General features: G+C 40.0%; 1 protein-coding gene across 1 annotated transcript in view; it reads right to left on the bottom strand.

Moving 5' to 3' along the window:
• The window catches only part of LOC120517964 (caskin-2-like), a 268,762-nt gene that overhangs the window by 88,088 nt on the left and 156,779 nt on the right, over nt 1-23,895 (bottom strand). The window contains exons 11-12 of the mRNA XM_039740508.1: nt 23,126-23,243; nt 1,336-1,491 (exon numbers count right to left, since the gene is read on the bottom strand). Coding sequence (XP_039596442.1) covers nt 1,336-1,491; nt 23,126-23,243 — 274 coding nt within the window. The remainder of the gene's footprint in view (nt 1-1,335; nt 1,492-23,125; nt 23,244-23,895) is intronic.

Below are 23,895 nucleotides of genomic sequence, written 5' to 3'. Positions count from 1 at the left end.
TTTACCCCGCGGGGCTGTGTGCACGCAGCACCCGCGGCCGTGGGTGGGGTCCCCTGCTGCGGGCCGTCCACAACAATATTTTTGATCAGGTCCCGCCTTGAAACAGGCGGAGCATCCTGCCGACTTCGCCAGATGTGAGCGCCACCCGGGCACAGACAGGCGGACATCTTGTTTTAAAACCACCACGTTTATTATACAAATTATTTACAGTACTTAGGTCACCAAGACCCCCAAATAATGGTCACAAAGACCCAGTCACGTGCACAAACCCCAAATAGTCCTCAAAATCCTGGCCACAATGCCTTTCTTGAGCCGCCTCCACACTCCTCTTGCCGTCCTACTTCCACCCGACTCCAGCCCTGAATGAATGGAGACGGCCCCTTTTATAGACGACCCGGATGAGCACCTGGTGTTCCCGGCATTCCTTCTCTGACCACGCCCCAGCGTGGCGGAAGTGTCGGCTGTCCTCCGGCTGCTCTCGGGCATCCTCCAAAGTCTTCCCCAGCACTTCCTGGTGTGGCGGGAGTGCTGGGGAAACAAGTCCCAAGGCATTGGGGCCTCCTGGCGGTGACCACGGGCTCCCTACAGGAAGGGCTTCCATGCCCTTGACCCGTGGCCCCAAAGCAACCCGGAAGGCAAACCCCACGTGATCCAGGCAGGGCTCTGACCCTCTTCCGGTCCCTCCTGGCGTCCCGGCCGGGTCATGGCCCCTGGCATCCCTGACAATATATATATACATATATACATCTACATATATATATACATATATATACATATATATATATATATATATACATATATACATATATATATACACATATATATATATATATATATACATATATATATATATATATATACATATATATATATATATATACATATATATATATATATATATATATATATATATATATATAGATGTTGTTACCTCTGTTCTCCATGAAAACAACAAATAAAATTTTTTCTCAGCTATCACTATAACCAACATGAGGTAAGTATCAAATCAAAAAATATCTTAAGCTTACAAACAGCTACCTTTTAGCTATGACCATGGGAAACAGGGCAACTGAATTTTTATATTTTATCCTGTATTTTTCATATCATTCTTAAAGAAACTGTTGGTCAAATGTGCATCCCTTTTTGTGTTTGTTATAAAGATTTAACACTAGAATTACCAGAGCCTACGAAAAAACTCGTAAATCCATCCCACCTTAAATCGCTGACATTTAAAAATTATACTTGTATACTACTCATGAAAGTAAAAAAAAAAAAAAAGACTTGAAGACAATATAGAAAAGAGCAACATATGATTGCAACAACAGAGCAACATACCTGCACTGTCTCCAAGTCCAAGAACCCGTCTGAAAGAATTTTGATAGAGCTGACAGGAGTGATCCATAAGGGGATTGGTCTGAGCACAATAAGGAGTTTTGGAAAGGGACTGTTGCTTATGATTCAAAAGGGAGGAGTGGCGAGGAAGGGTTCCACCTACAAAAAATAGAAACTAGATTTTAAAAAAGCTTTCTTGTGAAGAAAACGGATATGCTAAAATGAATTCTAGCTATAACAGTATCATAGTACATATGTTAAGTAGGGTTAATTTATATAAAAAAGTACAGTGGGACCTCGGTTCATGAACATCTCGGAACACGTACAAATCGGTTCACGACCAAAAAGTTCGCCAAACTTTTGTATTTGTTCACGACCACACACTCGGTATACGAACAAGCCAGTTTCCCTTTCGGTTTGTGCGCGCCAATGATTTCCGCACGTATTCAGTCTCTCCCTGTGCATTCCCTGAGCAGCGAGAGAGAGCGCGACACACACACACAGGCGTGCGGGAGAGAGACAACACGCACACACAGGCCCGTAAGAGACACACACACACACACACACACACACACACAGGCCCATGAGAGAGGGCTAGACCCATAAGGCAGAGAAGGCAGTTAAAGAACAAACCGGGCTTGTTTTTGTTTTCACTTCTGTTTACAGCGATCGGTTTGTAGCGTGCATTGTTGCAATGTTAGTTTTCTTGGTGGTTTATTAAATTACGGATTTTTCAAATGTTAATTTTACTCCCTGTACTTAAAACTCATTAAATAAAAAAAAAAAAAGTTAGCAAGCGGTTCGTAGCGCTATAGCGCAAACTCTTGCAGTGTTAAGTTTTCTCTGTTGTTCAAGGTTTTCTCAGAGTTATTCTATGTTTTTACATTTAGTTTACTATTACGCTGTGCATTCTATGGTATAATTAACTATATTTGTGCTTAAAAACTTAAAAAAATATATATATTTACACACAGTTCGTACGGTCTGGAATGGATTAATTTTATTTACATACAATCCTATGGGGGAAATTACTTTGGTTCATGACCAAATCGGTTGTACGACCAGAGATATGGAACAAATTATGGTCGTGAACCGAGGTTCCACTGTATACATCCACACTGAACATTCTTCACATTAAGTTGCCTTAATTTCAAATTTTAAATACTTACAGATACTTATAATTAAAAACTAAAATTGACTGGATCAACAATGGTCCATTCTTATTTAATAAAGTTTTGGCTCATGCAAACACTAAGACAAAAAAAACAAAAAACAACAGTTTACTGTACAAATGCTTGTGCAAGAAAGGATATAAACAAATGTGGTAAAATAAAGAAACATATTTCTTGAAAGCCAGTTAACTTCTACAATAACTTAATGACAGATAACTTCTTTATTACATTTGATTTGATCCTGCCTATAACACAATTACTTGACCTTGAAACATGTTTAAATACAGTTTATCTCAAACTTAATTTACAGCACAAAAATATAAAAGTTTAAAACTGCTAAACTAGTGCAGAGATGGAGAATAACTTAAACTGCCAATTTACCTAACAAACAAGGTAAAAAAATCTAATGTTTGAATTTATAGCCAACAGTATAAAATTTTTTAAAACAGTATCTAAATACTACCTTAAAAATTTGAAATTACCAAACAAACAGGAAATTCTAGCTTTAAATACTAAAAGTTGGTCTTGCTCTGTGTCAGAGTAGCATGCCTGAAAAGCTTCTTGTAGTGGCAGTTCTGTAAAGTAACAGAAAAAATAAACCCAAAAAAAACAACTGACTATAGAGCAGCCAAAGTTGAAGCAAAAACCAGTGATGCCTGTCACGCTCTGACAAATAGAAGACAGATACAGGCACCCAATGCAGGCTCTGATTGACTGCGCGGTATAGGTGCAGAGGACTTCTGACTTGTGAACCCTGTATCTAGTGAAGGCTGACCTTTTCGTCATCTCAACCATATACAAGTATACAGAGAGACAAAATTGCGAAGCTCAGGGTCCACAGTGCAACAACATGACATGCAAATAATAAATTAAAAATAGAATTAAAATTTAAAAATTAAAGATTAAAACACAAACAAGACATTGTGCTAAGATAGGACAAAGAAGTAGCAGCAATACTGATGTGTAAGATATGTAATAAAATAAATAAATAATAGATATAGATAATACAGAAATTATCAGTATGATAATAGTTGTTGAAGACGTGTGTAAACAATGACAGGTCAGAATGTTTCACAGCAGAAGGATAAAGAGTGACAAAATCCTTAAAGGTCAGTATGAGATTTTCAGTTCTTTTCTACATGCACACTCATATTTGCAGGACAGTGGTTTTCATGTATAAAAGTTTTGTTTTAAGAGGTGGTTGAGGCTGTGTGGAAGGTCTCAGGGTGCAGCCTGGTGTTAAGGAGTCTAACAGCTTGCGGGTAAAAACTCTCCAGCAGCCTGGCAGATTTGGCTTTGATGCTGCAATATCTTCTCTTGGATGGCAGAAGTGTGAAAAGTCCATGTGAGGGGTGTAAGGGGTCCTGCACAATGCTGCAGGACTTGCGGACACTGAGTTTGTAAAATATGTCCTGTAGTGAAGGGAGATGCACCCCAATAATGTTCTCTGCTGTCTTCACTATCCTTTGCAGGCGCTTGCGGTTGGATATGTTGCAGTTGCCATACCAGACAGTGATGCAGCTGGTCAGAACAATCTCAATGGTGCCTCTGTAGAAAATGGTGAGGATGGAAGGCGGAAGACGTGCTTGCTTCAGCCGCCTCAGGATGTATAGTCTCTGCTGGGCTTTCTTGATTAGTGATGAGTTGTTATGTGTCCACGCAAGTTCCTCAGTTATGTGCACACTGAGGAATTTGGTACTCATAACAATCTCTACATCTAAACCGTTGATGCTGACTGGGATGTGGGCAGGACGTGATTTTCTGAAGTCCACGATTATCTCTTTTGTCTTGTCAACATTGAGAGATAGATTGTTGTCTTCACACCATGCAGCCAGCCATTCCACCTCATCTCTGTATGCTCCTTCATCATCCCTGCTTATCAGTCCCAGCAATGTCGTATCATCCGCAAACTTGATGATGTGATTGGTGTTGTGCGTGGTGGTCATTAGTCCACTGGGTGAACTGCAGTGAACTAAGCACACAGCCCTGCGGTGCTCCAGTGCTCAGTGTAATGATGCTGGAAGTGTTGTAGCCCATTCCAAACTGACTGGGGCCTCTCCGTCAAGAAGTCCAGGATTCAATTGCAGAGGGTGGTGTTCAGGCCCAACCTGCTCAGTTTTACAACCAGCTTTGGAGGGATGATTGTGTTGAATGAATAGCATCCTGACATATGTGTCTTTTTTATCCAGATGTGTCAGGAAGAGGTGAAGGGCAGAGCATATGGCATCCTCAGTTGACCTGTTTGAGCGGTATGCAAACTGAAGAGGGTCAAGGGAAGCAGGGAGATTAGTTTAGCCCAATCTTTAGCAAAGCTCTAATTGAGACCAAGAGTTACATCAACACTTCCATATAATGAAACAAAGCTAGGTGGGTACTTAACACTAGAATCCCTGAAGCCTACGAAAAAACTCATAATCCCGGGCCACCTTAAATTCCTTCGCACCTCTCCATTAACGTCTTTTGCTTTGCAAATATGTTGATCAGCACAAGCAGCCTGCTATTCTATCCCCCAGTGCCGCAGTCAACTCGGACAAAAAGTTCTCCCAGCTCAAGTCTTTTTTATTTCGGTGTGAGGTGCCTGGAGTTGTATAGGGTAAATAATATATTGTCATTTGGAATACATACATTACATGTGTGTTCTGTGTCTACAACAATCTATGTAAACACATCGCTAAAACAGAAACGGTTTTCATGTTTTAATAATAATTGACAAAATGTAGACATGAAGTGTATAATGTGAGAAGACTAAAGTCCAAATATCAAATAAACACTTTCACAAAAGGTTTAACAAAACAAGTGCGCTTTTATTCAAGAATATAACCGAAGAAAAAGAAATCAGTTAGGGTACAACTCTGACATTTTAACTGCCGACCCCTTACCCAGCCGGCAGCTACACCTCCAAGACCTGTGGCCTGGATAAATTACTGAGGTGAATCTTTTAAAATCAAGCCGTACCTCTAACAAATACAATTTTTCCCCACAATTGACGAATTAAAAATAGGCACACAAAAGCAGATATGTAAAATTAAATGAATAATTATATTACATGAAATAATAACAAACAATACAAATTTTACACACAAAAAATAAAGTATATACATATACACTCACCTAAAGGATTATTAGGAACACCATACTAATACGGTGTTCGACCCCCTTTCACCTTCAGAACTGCCTTAATTCTACGTGGCATTTATTCAACAAGGTGCTGAAAGCATTCTTTAGAAATGTTGGCCCATATTGATAGGGTAGCATCTTGCAGTTGATGGAGATTTGTGGGATGCACATCCAGGGCACTAAGCTCCCATTCCACTACATCCCAAAGATGCTCTATTGGGTTGAGATCTGGTGACTGTGGGGGCCATTTTAGTACAGTGAACTCATTGTCATGTTCAAGAAACCAATTTGAAATGATTCGAGCTTTGTGACATGGTGCATTATCCTACTGGAAGCAGCCATCAGAGGATGGGTACATGGTGGTCATGAAGGGATGGACATGGTCAGAAACAATGCTCAGGTAGCCCGTGGCATTTAAACGATGCCTAATTGGCACTAAGGGGCCTAAAGTGTGCCAAGAAAACATCCCCCACACCATTACACCACCACTACCAGCCTGCACAGTGGTAACAAGGCATGATGGATCCATGTTCTCAATTCTGACTCTACCATTTGAATGTCTCAACAGAAATCGAGACTCATCAGACCAGGCAACATTTTTCCAGTCTTCAACTGTCCCAATTTTGGTGAGCTTGTGCAAATTGTAGCCTGTTTTTCCTATTTGTAGTGGAGATGAGTGGTACCCGGTGGGGTCTTCTGCTGTTGTAGCTCGTCCGCCTCAAGGTTGTGTGTGTTGTGGCTTCACAAATGCTTTGCTGCATACCTCGGTTGTAACGAGTGGTTATTTCAGTCAAAGTTGCTCTTCTATCAGCTTGAATCAGTTGGCCCATTCTCCTCTGACCTCTAACATCAACAAGGCATTTTAGCCCACAGGACTGCCACATACTGGATGTTTTTCCCTTTTCACACCATTCTTTGTAAACCCTAGAAATGGTTGTGCGTGAAAATCCCAGTAACTGAGCAGATTGTGAAATACTCAGACCGGCCCGTCTGGCACCAACAACCATGCCACGCTCAGAATTGCTTAAATCACCTTTCTTTCCCATTCTGACATTCAGTTTGTAGTATATATTGATATATAAATATGTATATATCTCCACCAAACTAACAACGTGACAACACCATATATACAATAACCAAAGCCCTCCCTTGTTCCAGTAACATAAAACAAACATAAAACAAGAATAAAGATAAGTGGATACGGAAATGCCAATGATTGTGAATCTGAGTCCGAGTATAAAACTGTCTTGAATACGGGTGACTGTTCAACAGATTTGTGATGTGTTTGCATTTCCCAGAAACAAAAATGGAGCAACCTCATCGTCAATCCTCAGCGTGTGGTGGACAATGTAGTTCAACCCCGGGGTCTCTGGCGATGATTGAAAAGATGTAATTCTGGCAGAATGAAAAACAAACAGGATCCCAAAGCGAGATGTAGAAAAATAGCAGGTACTGGCGGTTCGTGGTAATGAATTGTGATCTCCGTCTTTCGCCTTCCCCCTTCTCTGTTCCCTCCTGATTGGTTATATAGTGATGAGCTGGCTGTACTTGATTAATACCGGCCACCTCCCAGAATTACCAGTTTGAGTAGTGAGCTGCTCTCATTCTTAATATTATACAGTTTAATAAAAGAATACATTTGATTTGAGTCTGTAACCGCCGGTGTAAATTTGCAGTACTTGTAAAAGTTAGCGTTTCTTTTTCTTTTTCAGTTTTATTCTCTCTGTCACATTCACGCTCAAACAACATCATCTCCAAACCCATGATCTGATGCTGTTTTCAGATAAAGAGGTGGTATAACAAACTTGTTTTGTTATACAGGGTGGGCCATTTATATGGATACACCTTAATAAAATGGGAATGGTTGGTGATATTAACTTCCTGTTTGTGGCACATTAGTATATGTGAGGGGGGAAACTTTTCAAGATGGGTGGTGACCATGGTGGCCATTTTGGATCCAACTTTTGTTTTTTCAATAGGAAGAGGGTCATGTGACACATCAAACTTATTGGGAATTTCACAAGAAAAACAATGGTGTGCTTGGTTTTAAGTTTGTCTTTGTTTACAGCTATTGACATGTCGCAGAGGTTAACACGTGAGGAGCGGATAGAAATTGTGTTGATGTCTGGTGAACGCAGTAACCGGGTCATTGCAGCAGATTTCAATGCAAGACGCCCTACGAGACCACCCATCTCCCATGCTACAGTTAGCAAACTGCTTGCTAAGTTTCGTGAAACTTGTTCAGTGTTGGATTTGCCAAAATGTGGACGCATGAAAACTGTCACTAATGAAGAAACATCAGTGGCTGTCCTAGCTTCATTCAGCAAGAGCCCACAGCGTAGCACTCGCCGCATGTCACTGGAGAGTGGCATTAGTCGAACATCCCTTCGGCGGATATTAGCTACTCACAAATGGCACCCTTACAAACTCCAGCTACTGCAGCATCTCAACGAGGATGACCCAGATCGGCGCACTGAATTTGCAGAATGGGCAAAACAAAAATTGGAACAGGACCCTCAGTTTACGAGGAAGATTTTGTTCAGTGATGAGGCAAACTTTTATGTGAATGGTGAAGTTAACAAACAAAACCACCGCTATTGGTCTGACACTAACCCACATTGGATAGATTCCTCCAAGACTGTTGGAACAAAAAAATTGATGGTATTGTGTGGTATATGGGGTACAAAGATAGCGGGGCCATTCTTCATCAATGTAACCTCAAGACCACTGGATATGCGAAATTGCTACATGATGATGTGTTTCCCTCTTTATGCACTGAAGCTGGCACATTCCAGCAAGATGGTGCACCACCACATTATGGGTATCAGATCCGAGCACTCCTAGATGAACAGTTTCCTGGAAAGTGGATTGGTCGTCGTGGGCCAGTTGAATGGCCCTCAAGGTCTCCCGATCTGACCCTCTTAGACTTTTATCTTTGGGGTCATCTGAAGGCAATTGTCTATGCTGTGAAGATACGAGATGTGCAGCACCTGAAACTACGGATACTGGAAGCCTGTGCTAGCATTTCTCCTGCGGTGTTGCTATCAGTGTGTGAAGAGTGGGAGAAGACGGTTGCATTGACAATCCAACATTGAGAGAATAAAGTTAGATTAAAACCAAGCACACCATTGTTTTTCTTGTGCAATTCCCAATAAGTTTGATGTGTCACATGACCCTCTTCCTATTGAAAAAACAAAAGTTGGATCCAAAATGGCCGACTTCAAAATGGCCACCATGGTCACCACCCATCTTGAAACGTTTCCCCCCTCACATATACTAATGTGCCACAAACAGGAAGTTAATATCACCAACCATTCCAATTTTATTAAGGTATATCCATGTAAATGGCCCACCCTGTATTACCTCTTTATTTGAAAACAGTGTCAGATCTTGTGCGTGAATGAGACTGGGACTGGGAATAATGACTGGGAATAATTGTGGATGTAAGTGGTGTTTTGAGAAAATGGAACTGGAAATTCTTTGATGTGGAGGAATAAAAGCTGATACACATACATGACTGAATCAGTTCTGCATGATTGTGTGGGTGTGAGTGGTGCAAGTAACTATGAATTACTGTGAATGCGAGTAGTGTTTTGAGATAATAGAGCTGGAAATTATAGGGAATTCTCTGATGTGGCGGGATAAAAACTGACACACAAATGTGGATGAATCAGTTGTGCTTGATATTTTGTTGCGCAAACAGACACCACAATGGCTACTGTTCTGTAACGAAAGAGTAGGTTGTCCCCTTCGGAGGCTTTGGGTCTTCTGCAAGAAATGAATGATTGCGACTCAGGCAGTGGCGAGGAACTTGTTTTTGATACAGAGGAAGAAAACAAGACAGACACAGAGGTGAACTCAGGTGAGGATTCTATATCAGAAAAAGAGAACAGAAGCCCTCCCCACAACAATAGTCCAGTCGCACATAAGAACAACACTGCTGCAATATGCGGAAAGACGAAAGATGGCACCGTATGGATGCAGAAAAAGGTCAGGCATTGTCCTGCCAGTCAATCTGCTACACAAACACCCTTCAGCAAAGCAGCAGGACCTACCGAGCTCGCCAAGGTATCATGAAAAGTTCTGTCTGTGATAATGTTTTGTAATGGTCTTTACAAGAAAAACATTTATATGTTACTTATATAAAAGCCACACTGAATGTTATTTATCTATTTACCTTGATTTATTAACTTATCTCCCTATAACGTAAAGTCAGAAGGAGACTGCATAGCTTCCTGTATTTGATCAACAGTTGCATAAAGTGTGACAGAAGCTTCCACCTGCAGCTAAAGTCATTTGCGTACTGAAGTAGCATAAATAACGATAGACACTTAGAATAAGCTACTAAGTAGTGTGATATACAATAAGACTTTAGGGACTTTCAAAACTCGACTTGATGGTTTTTTTTAAAGAAATAAGTGGATAGGACTGGTGAGTTTTCTTGGGCTGAGTGACCTGTTCTCGTCAAAATTGTTCTAATGTTCTAAATAATCCTCGAGTGACCTACTCATACTCCTCCACAATACTCGTTCAAATATACTGTAATATGTAATGGCAAAACAAACCCATTCCCAAGAAAATCTGAGCCCTTCTCTGGACTGACAGGTGACACTGGTAAAACTTCGGAGAAGACAACCTTGTCATTTCTGCTCCTCAGCTTGGCAACTAACTCTTTAAATTTGGATTGAAGAACTGACAGCCTGCCGTTATGTATGTCATTTGTTTCAACATGGACAATGACAACTGAAAAAACCCCCACACTGGCCAAGGGTCCATCCACTCTTCCAGGGAGGTCTCCCACCTATGCAGCTGGAAGGCAACAAATTCTCTCTAAAGCAAACTAGTGTTTCAGTCCCCATAATGATGAAGTCCTCACTATCACAATCTCTCATTTTTAGTGTCTGGGTTTAAGGAGGCCAGTTGAGGCTCTTCATACCTGCCCATCACCTCATAATTTTCAGAATCTGTATCTAGGTCCACAAGTTCCTGAAAAAGGTTCAGAGTCTGGCGTTTCCTCAAGTAACATCTTGGGGGTGCACGTCATTTCCATAAACACCACCCGGGACGGGATCATATACTCACAACTCCCAAACTACTCCTGTTCCAGTTAAGCATGCCTACAGTGGAGTTGTTGTATCAGCTGGCATCTCCTGCAGACATATCCTTCTAGGAGGACTGACTCATCGAAGCCACTCTCCAAAAAGTGCAACAGAAGTTGCATTGTAATCTCTTTACTTTATAAATTTGGATTTTGATTACTAAACTGCTCAGCTCCTTTTTTTTGTTAAATTTAAATAATTTAATTTATATCAGATTAAAGAACTTCACTGTAGGGATGGTATTGGCCTGGCGATGAGCGGTGCCTGGTTTCCTCCAAACGTGACGCCTGGGATTCACACCAAAGAGTTCAATCTTTGTCTCATCAGACCAGAGAATTTTGTTTCTCATGGTCTGAGAGTCCTTCAGGTGCCTTTTGGCAAACTCCAGGCGGGCTGCCATGTGTCTTTTACTAAGGAGTGGCTTCCGTCTGGCCACTCTACCATACAGGTCTGATTGGTAGATTGCTGCAGAGATAGTTGTCCTTCTGGAAGGTTTTCCTCTCTCCACAGAGGACCTCTGGAGATCTGACAGAGTGATCATCGGGTTCTTGGTCACCTCCCTGACTTAGGCTCTTCTCCCCCCGATCGCTCAGTTTAGATGGCCGGCCAGCTCTAGGAAGAGTTCTGGTGTTTCGAACTTCTTCCACTTACGGATGATGGAGGCCACTATGCTCATTGGGACCTTCAAAGCAGCAGAACGTTTTCTGTAACCTTCCCCAGATTTGTGCCTCGAGACAATCCTGTCTCGGAGGTCTACAGACAGTTTCTTTGACTTCATGCTTGGTTTGTGCTCTGACATGAACTGTCAACTGTGGAACCTTATATAGACAGGTGTGTGCCTTTTCAAATCATGTCCAATCAACTGAATTTACCACAGGTGGACTCCAATTAAGCTGCAGAACCATCTCAGGGTTGATCAGGGAAAACAGGATGCACCTTAGCTCAATTTTGAACTTCATGGCAAACACTGTGAATACTTATGTACATGTGATTTCTCAGTTTTTTTATTTTTAATAAATTTGCAAAAACCTCAAGTAAACTTTTGCATCTTGTCATTATGGGGTGTTGTGTGTAGAATTCTGAGGAAAAAAATGAATTTAATCCATTTTGGAATAAGGCTGTAACATAACAAAATGCAGAAAAAGGTGATGCACTGTGAATACTTTCTGGATGGGCTGTGTGTGTATATATATATATATATATATATATATATATATATATATATATATATATATATATAAGATAACTCCTGTAGCCACAATAAATGCCTTTATTGAATAGACAAACCAGGGGTGAACAAGTTCCTTTCTACTGCAGCCACAGCCTCGACACAGATAAAAACATCAATAATAACTCATAAACTTGCATTATTATTTAGGAAAATCACAGCATTTTACTCACCAAAAATTAGGATTATTTGTAAACAAAATACATCCTCCTCTGGTTCCTCAAAAACAGTTCAATTACTCTGTTGTAATGGATTATCCGTGTGCTTCAGTTCCATTAAAATGTCACTTTCTATAAGCCATCAAAGCTAATCCTGAAAGTCGAACCTGCCCTATGGTATTTCTGGCATAAGTGTGAATTAACTTTAGGGCTGACAGCTCGACAGAAGCAGTGTACACGGAAATGCTCACCGCCAAATATACCAATGTGAACAGCTGCCCCATGCTCTCATTCGGATTTTTCTGATGAAGGAAGTCAAGGAGATCAGTAGGAGATTTTCCTGCAAAATCAACCATGGCATACATTACAGTCAGTTCTTTTTAGCTGAGACAGATCAAAAAGCACTCCATGGCTCTTGTGCTAAACTGGAGAAGGCTGCATGGGGGAAATTTTTCTTGTATTGCGAAACTTCTGGGTCTCGAGGAGCGTGACAAACATCAGGTTTTGTGGTCTTGAAATCTGGTCTGTGTCTGGCAAATAATATTGTCCAGAATCCTGCCAGGGAGTTGGCCGTGAGTGCGCCGACGATCTTTCACATGGAACATTTGTGGTGCATTCAGTGGCCTCCTAGAGTTCCTCATATCGGCTTCTATCCAATCAATGGGTCTGAATACAGTGATGTTGCCGTCACGCCTGTTAGAGGCCCTATTGACACCAACTCAAAATCTGATTTGTTGAAGCAACAGGTTAATTAACATTTATTCTGTGTTAGAGTGCTTACACAGCGGATTGTGAAAGCCTCTCTGCCTGGCAACAAATGGCGGCTGAAATGTGATTGGTTAAATGCTTTATCTGAAACTCCGCCTCCCATGGATATCGAGCTGCAGTCTATTCTCCTGCCTGGCAACAAATGATGGCTGAAATGTGATTGGTTAAATGCTTTATCTGAAACTCTGCCTCCCATGGATATCGAGCTGCAGTCTATTACAGTATATGGACGAAAATGCGTTCCAGTTATGACCATTACGTGTAGAATTTCGAAATGAAACCTGCCCAACTTTTGTAAGTAAGTTGTAAGGAATGAGCCTTCTACCTACACGGGAAGTTGGAGAATTAGTGACGAGTGTGTCAGTGAGTCAGTCAGGGCTTTGCCTTTTATTAGAATAGATAAAACTGAAGTAAAAACAAGATACCACCAAGATATGATTCACCAGCGTTTGTCTGTTTGCTTATACCCCTTCAACGATGTCTTTTACAGGTAGCAAAACTTTACAACGACTGTTACAGACACAAATCAAAGGCTTCTTTTTAGGCATGCAACACCGTCAGCATGATACTGCCAGATATAAACACTACCGTGGCGAATTGCTCACGTACTAAAGTAACTACAGCTGCAGGTGGAAGTCCCATTTTACTTCTGGTGCCAAGGAGAGTTGCTTTGCGGTGCAGCAGTCTATTATTCAGTGAAATTGCTGTGAAGAAGCTGTCTGTTATAGTCCTACCTTTGTCCAGTCCGATAGTGGTCACGGGATATTGCATCTTTGATTGCTGGTACAACAAGTAGTTCTGAGCAGGTATCTGCCACAGTACCCACTGTGTTCATCACTGCTCTTGAGAAAAAATGGAGGTAAATGCCATCAACTCAGAGAGGGAGAGGCAAGTTCATTGTACCAAGTGAACGTCACTGAGAGAAAAAAACTGAATAATAAAAAAACAAGCACTAACATTTACAAGTAGCTAAAATTTATACTGGGTGTTACAGACTCAAATCAAATGTATGTTTGTATTATATTATATTAACTAGCAAAATACTCGTGCTTCGCAGCTGCGAAATACTGCCTTAAAATTTTTATTAAGAAGAAAATTAAACCTTTTTAAACTGATGGAAAATATACCAATATTTATTTGTTAAGGATCTCTGTGTATACCAGATTGTGAGTTCGGCCCTCCGGTTGTAATTATGACCAAGCTGTGCGCTGAGCTTACTCTTGAGCATGCAACGTACAGTTGGCCATGTGAACAGTAATCTTGTTTCAAATCTCACAGCTTGGATTGCGGCTGTCATAATCGGTTTGAGTTTCATGGTTTGTTTCAATTACGACAGTATTTGTAGAACTTGTGTTGAAGAGACATTCGGCATCTGTCAAGCGTTGTAAGTATACAACAAGTTTCATCGATAACTTCACATCCAGCTTTTGAGAGTTTAAACATTCATAAACATCAAAGTGTCCACTACTGAAATCGTCACCTGTCAATCAAAGATGCTTAAGAGGCATTGGCGGTTGTCGAAAGGTGTAAAATATTTCGCCATTCGGTACACTTGAAAGTGACAACCGAACAATTCAGCGGCAGCAATCAATTCACATGCAGATGCATAGGTGAAGGGCTTAAGCATTTCACTCTTATAGTGCTCCTGTGTAGTATAATTATCTCCTGTACCGTCATCAGTCCACACATTGAACCTGTCCCAGTCATTCAATACATAAGACACAATGTTCCTCCGGATATGAAGAGTGAGCCTGATATGGCCGTGCAATATGTAACAAAGAGAATGGAAAAGGTAGGTGCCATCTCCGGGCATGGAAACCACTTGGTAAGTGACAGTTCTTTGATCGATGGTGATCACCTCAATAGACATGTTAATGGGGGTACGATTGGAATGATAAAGGAAATGGGTACCTGAACAATGTAAAATAAGTCTAAAATACCTACACAATAACTATAATCGTAATAAATGAACAATAAAACAGCGGAGAAGCCGTGGATTAAATAAAAAGGCTGTAGTTATCAGCAGGGAGACATGAATCCTGTGGTGTAGCAAGGAAGGGAATGTAGAGACTGGAGTGACGGACTGCCTTATACAGGCAGGCAGCCAACAACGTGGGAAGCGTTGGGATGGAGGACCCAACGCCGCCTCACATGGTGACCGAGCTGCAGGCTATGGACGTATATATGTACGTAAGTAGGATTCAGTTAGCATTGGGAACCCGCATACCAAATTTCTTGAAGATGGGCCCATAGGTAACAAAGACCGTTGAAAAGTTCAATATGGCGACAGTGACATCATACCACTGAAATAAGTACGTACATTGGTTTCGGTTAGCGCAGGGAAGCTGCCTACCAAATTTCGTGAGAATATGGCCATGAATAAGAAAGTTCAACATGGCAGGCGTTATGTCGACCTGCTTAACTTTTGTAAGTAAGCTGTAAGGAAACAGCCTGCCAAATTTCAGCCTTCTACCAACACGGGAAGTTGGAGAATTAGTGACGTTGGAAAGTTCAATATGGCGGCTGACAGTGACATCATACCACTGAAATAAGTGTCGTACATCGGTTTTGGTTAGCGCAGGGAAGCCACCTACCAAATTTCGTGAAGATGGAGCCATAAATAAGAAAGTTCAACATGGCGGACATTGTCGACCATTACATGTAGAATTTCGAAATGAAACCTGCTTAACTTTTGTAAGTAAGCTGTAAGGAATAAGCCTTCCAAATTTCAGCCTTCTACCTACAAGGGAAGTTGGAGAATTAGTGATGAGTGAGTGAGTCAGTGAGGACTTTGTCTTTTATTAGTATAGATAATAATAACAGCAGCAGCTCACTACTCAAAACACAGAGCGCCCAGTCTCAAACCTGGGACTTTTGGTTTATAAGGTAGTGGTTTTTACCTCTGCACCATTTGAGAATACATAGAAACTCCCTGTCGATTGACATTTAAGCTTGGGTTTTTAACTCATTGACAGCAACATGTAAATCAAATGCTTTTTTTTCTTTGGTTATATTCTTGAATAAAAGTGCACGTTTATTTCATATTTGGACTCAAGTCTTCACACATTATATAGGGTGGTTGGTCCAGATCTAATTATGCAATTTTCATTACGTTATAACTTATTAAGTTTATTACATAGAAAATCACCCTAAAATCACGGACCATCGAAAGTGTGAACTGACGACATGAAGAATCGTCTTTGTGCCAAACTGGAATTGTCCCCACATAAATCAAAGCCATCCAGACACTCTGGATCTGCATAATTAGATCTGGACCACCCTGTACACTTCATGTCATTATTAGTATAACATGGAAAAGTTTCAGCTTTAGGTACGTGTTCAGCATTTATTGTCTTGCATTTTCTTTCATCCTACACTAATCCAGATCTTTGTAGACACAGAACACTTATGAAATTCATGTATTCCAAATAACTATATACTGTATTATTTACCCTATACAACTCCAGGAACTTCATATGCAGATAAGGAGCCTTGGCTTGAGCTGGGAGAACTTTTGCCTGAGTTCAGCTCTATCAAGGTGGGGATGGGACAGCAGGCTGCTTGCTGCTTAATATTTATTTGTTAAGGATCTCTGTGTATACCAGATTGTGAGTTCGGCCCTCCGGTTGTAATTATGACCAAGCTGTGCGCTGAGCTTACTCTTGAGCATGCAACGTACAGTTGGCCATGTGAACAGTAATCTTGTTTCAAATCTCACAGCTTGGATTGCGGCTGTCATAATCGGTTTGAGTTTCATGGTTTGTTTCAATTACGACAGTATTTGTAGAACTTGTGTTGAAGAGACATTCGGCATCTGTCAAGCGTTGTAAGTATACAACAAGTTTCATCGATAACTTCACATCCAGCTTTTGAGAGTTTAAACATTCATAAACATCAAAGTGTCCACTACTGAAATCGTCACCTGTCAATCAAAGATGCTTAAGAGGCATTGGCGGTTGTCGAAAGGTGTAAAATATTTCGCCATTCGGTACACTTGAAAGTGACAACCGAACAATTCAGCGGCAGCAATCAATTCACATGCAGATGCATAGGTGAAGGGCTTAAGCATTTCACTCTTATAGTGCTCCTGTGTAGTATAATTATCTCCTGTACCGTCATCAGTCCACACATTGAACCTGTCCCAGTCATTCAATACATAAGACACAATGTTCCTCCGGATATCAAGAGTGAGCCTGATATGGCCGTGCAATATGTAACAAAGAGAATGGAAAAGGTAGGTGCCATCTCCGGGCATGGAAACCACTTGGTAAGTGACAGTTCTTTGATCGATGGTGATCACCTCAATAGACATGTTAATGGGGGTACGATTGGAATGATAAAGGAAATGGGTACCTGAACAATGTAAAATAAGTCTAAAATACCTACACAATAACTATAATCGTAATAAATGAACAATAAAACAGCGGAGAAGCCGTGGATTAAATAAAAAGGCTGTAGTTATCAGCAGGGAGACATGAATCCTGTGGTGTAGCAAGGAAGGGAATGTAGAGACTGGAGTGACGGACAGCCTTATACAGGCAGGCAGCCAACAACGTGGGAAGCGTTGGGATGGAGGACCCAACGCCGCCTCACATGGTGACCGAGCTGCAGGCTATGGACGTATATATGTACGTAAGTAGGATTCAGTTAGCATTGGGAACCCACGTACCAAATTTCTTGAAGATGGGCCCATAGGTAACAAAGACCGTTGAAAAGTTCAATATGGCGGCTGACAGTGACATCATACCACTGAAATAAGTACGTACATTGGTTTCGGTTAGCGCAGGGAAGCTGCCTACCAAATTTCGTGAGAATATGGCCATGAATAAGAAAGTTCAACATGGTGGACGTTGTCGACCTGCTTAACTTTTGTAAGTAAGCTGTAAGGAAAGAGCCTGCCAAATTTCAGCCTTCTACCAACACGGGAAGTTGGAGAATTAGTGACGTTGGAAAGTTCAATATGGCGGCTGACAGTGACATCATACCACTGAAATAAGTACGTACATCGGTTTTGGTTAGCGCAGGGAAGCCACCTACCAAATTTCGTGAAGATGGAGCCATAAATAAGAAAGTTCAACATGGCGGACATTGTCGAATCCATTACATGTAAATTTGAAATGAAACCTGCTTAACTTTTGTAAGTAAGCTGTAAGGAATAAGCCTTCCAAATTTCAGCCTTCTACCTACAAGGGAAGTTGGAGAATTAGTGATGAGTGAGTGAGTCAGTGAGGACTTTGTCTTTTATTAGTATAGATAATAATAACAGCAGCAGCTCACTACTCAAAACACAGAGCGCCCAGTCTCAAACCTGGGACTTTTGGTTTATAAGGTAGTGGTTTTTACCTCTGCACCATTTGAGAATACATAGAAACTCCCTGTCGATTGACATTTAAGCTTGGGTTTTTAACTCATTGACAGCAACATGTAAATCAAATGCTTTTTTTTCTTTGGTTATATTCTTGAATAAAAGTGCACGTTTATTTCATATTTGGACTCAAGTCTTCACACATTATATAGGGTGGTTGGTCCAGATCTAATTATGCAATTTTCATTACGTTATAACTTATTAAGTTTATTACATAGAAAATCACCCTAAAAATCACGGACCATCGAGAAGTGTGCGAACTGACGACATGAAGAATCGTCTTTGTGCCAAACTGGAATTGTCCCCACATAAATCAAAGCCATCCAGACACTCTGGATCTGCATAATTAGATCTGGACCACCCTGTACACTTCATGTCATTATTAGTATAACATGGAAAAGTTTCAGCTTTAGGTACGTGTTCAGCATTTATTGTCTTGCATTTTCTTTCATCCTACACTAATCCAGATCTTTGTAGACACAGAACACTTATGAAATTCATGTATTCCAAATAACTATATACTGTATTATTTACCCTATACAACTCCAGGAACTTCATATGCAGATAAGGAGCCTTGGCTTGAGCTGGGAGAACTTTTTGCCTGAGTTCAGCTCTATCAAGGTGGGGGATGGGACAGCAGGCTGCTTGCTGCTTGTGCTGATTGACACATTTACAAAACAAAAGACGCTGATGGACAGGTGCGAAGGAATTTAAGGTGGGCCAGCATTACAAGTTTTTTTGTAGGCTTCATGGATTCTATTTTTTATTTTCAAAAATGATTTTCCCTGTAATAAGTGGCAGGTGAATTATTGTGAACAAAATGCAGATACCTGAGAAATAAATTGAAACGTTACTCACTCGTGATTGTTCTGTCCATATGGTAAAGGTTTTGCTGACCAGCACATTCTAACTTCAGGTATCTGAATTACATCTATACTAATAAAAGGCAAAGCCCTCACTCACTCACTCACTCACTACTGACTCATCACTAATTCTCCAACTTCCCGTGTGGGTGGAAGGCTGAAATTTGGCAGGTTCATTCCTTACAGCTTCCTTACAAAAGTTGGGCAGGTTTTATATCGAAATTCTACGCGTAATGGTCATAACTGGAAGCAGTTTTTCTCCATTTACTGTAATGGAGATGAGCTTCAACACCGTGGGGAAGTAGGAGTTTAGGTGTGACATCATCACGCCTTTAACGTAATCACGCAGTACATAGAAAACCAGGAAGACCTCAAAAAAGCGCTGAAGAAAACATGCATTATATAATTGAGAAGGCAGCGAAACAATAAGAAGCGAGTGAGTGACATATACAACCATATTCATGAGTTCTGCTACTTCGGAAACAAAGCACGATGTAAACCTACACTTTAAATTAAGTTCATAGACAGGCTGCCGCTGGCGTTTGTAATTTAGTGCCTGCCCATATAAGGCCGTCCGTCAGCGGCAATCAATAGCAAACTGCCACGGGTAAATATTCACGGGTGAAGGACTGTGCTTATGGAGAGGAAGATGAGATGGTCAGGGTGGTGTTTGACACAAACTCAGCGAAACTGCGAGAGAAAGTTTTAAGTGCCAGGACTAAGGTAACATTAAATGCAGCCATGGACATAGCACGAGATGGCACCAGCACAGCTGGGAACCTTGATGCATGTACACCGAGCTCCGTGAACTGGCGCGTGCACAGATAAAAGCAACAGTTCCAAAAGCTGAACAAAACCGAATTACACAATTGAAAAGGCAGCAAAAATATGAAGGCGTCTGATACATACAAGCATATTCATAAATCAAAACAAAGCACCGCGTTGGAAAAAGTCAATGTCCCGCTAAAGGAAGACAGTGTAAAAAACCCGTGCATGCAGTGTGTCAGGTCTCAGATAAAGAAGAAGGCAGGCTGTTTATTGATGCAGTAAGAAGCGAATCGATGAATGAAACCTGTCATCTTTACAACGATTGACAAACACGAAATGTAACTTGAACACAACACATCCTACAAATACGAACCTGATTGAAAGAAATAATGATAATCAAATCCTTGATGACAGCAACACTCAGTAACACTCACAAAACAAATACTGTATATTGACAGTCATGTTACGTTATTTTTAAAATGTTCCCTTTTCTTTTCTAGCTTTTTAACACACTACTTCTCCACTGCGATACGTGGGTATATATATATATATATATATGTATATATATATATACAGTATATATATATCCCGATCTACATACTCGAATAATGGATACTTTATTGCCATCAATGATTGTTTTGGTAAAGCCATACTCAGTGTATTCATTAGATGAGCGGTAAAAAGTAAGGCGAGGGAAGGATGACTTATTGAGGCATGCAGGCTGTAGTGTCGTCAACTCTATCTGAATTGCGTGATCACATTTGAAAAATATATCTTTTCAAGTTCTATTTAGTCCATATGTGTCAAACTCAAGGGCGCGGGCCACATCCGGCCAGTGTAATTATATCCGCCCGAGATCATTTTATATACTGTATTATTGTTATTAAAGCCGGGTATATGAAGCGCTGGTAACACAATAAACTACAGATCCCATAATGCAAGCGCTTCAGCTGCCTTACACACCTCTACCAGCGTTAATCAAGTCTAGCTTATGATGCTGCAAGTTATTGTGAAGCTAGCTCACACGATGCTGAGTATGTATTTATGTGTGTGTGTATATGTATGTGTATATATGTAGATATATATATATGTATGTATATATGTATGTATATATGTGTATATGTATAGATATGTATATATATATATATATATATATATATATATATATATATCTCTAAATGTGTGTGTGTGTGTGTGTAAATATATATATATATATATATATATATATATATATATATATATATATATAATGGTTTTCTTGGTGACAACAACACTCATCACTCACAACAGTGACAAAACAATTACATTGACAATCATGTTACGTTATTTTCAAAATGTTTCCTTTTCTTTTTCATTGCTTCTTTAACACACTACTTCTCCTTATGCCTAACCACTCTGTGGGAGCCAGAACTCTTAATGGTATTTTGCTAGTCTTCATATAAAAGAAGTGCAAAGAAAGGAGGCAGCTCATCAAAACGGACATCCAACTCATGCAGCCTAGAATTTAGTTTAGTGTGTACTGCTGAATTAACTGGTGTGTACATACTGGATCTTGGACTCAGTCAGAATTACAGATAACATTCTGTCATTTATGAACAGCTTGAAATTCTATAAGGGATTATCTGTATCTAAGACTTCTCTCTGAAGTCCTGGAGATGAAGTGAACGGCAGCTTTGAAAGTTGCCGAGCAAATTCAAAAGAAAATCATCACCTTGGTATGCCTCACTAACACTTGGACCAGAATCTCACGCTGTCACTATCAGCTCCTGAAGAACTGTCATTATTATCACACAATTACAAGGGTTAAAGTCTAGCAGCAGGAATGTTTATTCAAAAACTGACTTTGTATAAATATATTTTGACTAATTTCGGGACCCCTGCAGCTAAGGTCAGCCTTTGCGCAAGTCCAGTTGTTACGAAAACGAAAAATATTTTTTGTAAATAATTATTTTATTTCAGTTAGTCTTTTCAGCTAATTTAATAGTTTCATTTAGTTTAAGTTTTTCATTTCGGTTTTGTTAATTATTTTATTTCAGTTTACAAAAATGTTTTTTATTAACAGTTTCAGTTTTGATTTTAGTTTTGGTTCTATCAAGTAAAACTATTTACACACTACTTCCTTTTTACTAAAAAACTTGTCTAATAAATATACACCACTAGTTACTTAATTATTCACTTATCTGCGCCTACTGCCACTTGCCCCTGATCAGTGCTCTGTTGCTAGATTTCTGTCCGTGTACCATGGAGCCCCTCTCTTTAATCGCTTTCAAGTCAACTGCCTACCTATACTTTGTGTAAATACTTTTCTTATGAAAATTTAAGCCCTTGCTCTATATTTCGTAAATACTTTATTGTACAAGTGATATACAGTGCTCTATCAAATTATCCTTTATATACCTTAACTGCTGCTGTATCCCCTTCCACCTCCTACTACCTTGGACAAGGCAGTGCAGTTTCTTTTACTGAAGACCCGTGAGTATTTCCTGTGCCAGGGCTTTGCCCGTTGGAAGCATGTTCAGACCATACAGAAGCTCAAAACAGTGTGTAGTTTAACACCTAGCAGCACCCATGGACCCTAGCAGGGTTCAGCTGCAGAACTACAATATACAGCATTTCCTACGGGTGTCGGAATGGGTACTGAAGCACAGGGATGTTTCTGTCTAGCGGGTCAGGGGGGGTATACAGTTTTGAAATGGAGCCACCCTGGTATCTCTGTTAAAGTGGCCTCCTAGTGAGTTAAAGAACTAAAACCACTTGCAGCAGGAACACCAGCCCATATGTCTTGTCCTTTAAAATTGATATTAAGGAAACATCCCCCTTTGCCTCGCTCTGCTAATCATCTCCCTGTCTCTACCCACTAAATACATTCTTTTGATATAAATTCTTTTGATATAAAGTTGACAGTTTTCTTAAGCTTATGTGGGTTTACTATGGAAAGTCTACTTTACTCAAAAGTAGACATTTAACCACATTCAGCTTTCACGTGAGATAAACCAAGATAACTTTTGTTAAATGGCATCAGAATTGAATTTTTAAATGAACACTTTCTCAGAAGATTTCTTATAAAGAAAGCAATGATTAAGCAATCTATTCAGGGTCAAGCAAAAAAGTTCAGTTATTATGGTGAAATGTATATGGCATTTGGTTTTAATTTCTGCTTTCAAAATACTACATGGTCTTAAGATAAACATGTACTATGAGCTATAAGTTTGTACAGTTAGCTAGCCAAACTGCAATTTTCAAAAACTGTCAAACCTGCTCTTCTGCTGATAACCTCAACAATGGCAGGAGAGAAGTAGCCCACTTGGTCAGTTCCTCTGTGGTTATCATGGATGTGTCCTTTCCAGCGGCCATCACTATGTTGTTCCAGAACCTGAAGTAAAGCACAAATTCATTGATAGATATATACATCATTTCCAAGGCAAACATTACAAAATCCATACGTCCATTCTTATTCCTAACCTGCTTATCCAGAGCAGGGTCACGGGAAGCCAGACCCTAATCTAGCAATCATCAGATGCAATACTTTAATAATCCCGGGAAAGGGAGCCAACCTATTACAGGGTGAACACACATATGCAAACACTAGGTCCAATTTAGTAATGCCAGTTCACCTAACCTGCATATCTCGTGACTGATGGAAGAAACTAGGGTACACATTATAAGATAATGCAAACTTTTTAAAGACTATTTTCCTTGATTTTATGGCCATCCTATCTTTCTAAATAGAAAAAAAGCTTTGGTATTAACACTTAATTTTGTCAAAGTTCATCCAAAACAAAACAAAACAAAATTTGTTTAACATAAAAACCAAATTTATGAGATCTCTTTCAAATTAGTTCTGAATATAAAAAGTATAAAATATATTTTAACAATTGTTTCACACCTTTTCAAAAACAAACCCAAATACTTTTAAAAGTAAGTTACACTTTCTCTGGACACTTGATTTGTTATTATAGTGGAAAAATGCTTACATTATAGAAACATCTTGAAAGGAAATATAACAAAGAATTACCAATGTAAAG

The sequence above is a fragment of the Polypterus senegalus genome, chromosome 17 (assembly GCF_016835505.1).
Source record: "Polypterus senegalus isolate Bchr_013 chromosome 17, ASM1683550v1, whole genome shotgun sequence".
In the NCBI taxonomy this organism is placed as follows: Eukaryota; Metazoa; Chordata; class Cladistia; order Polypteriformes; family Polypteridae; genus Polypterus; species Polypterus senegalus.
This window is presented reverse-complemented; position numbering and strand designations above follow the sequence as displayed.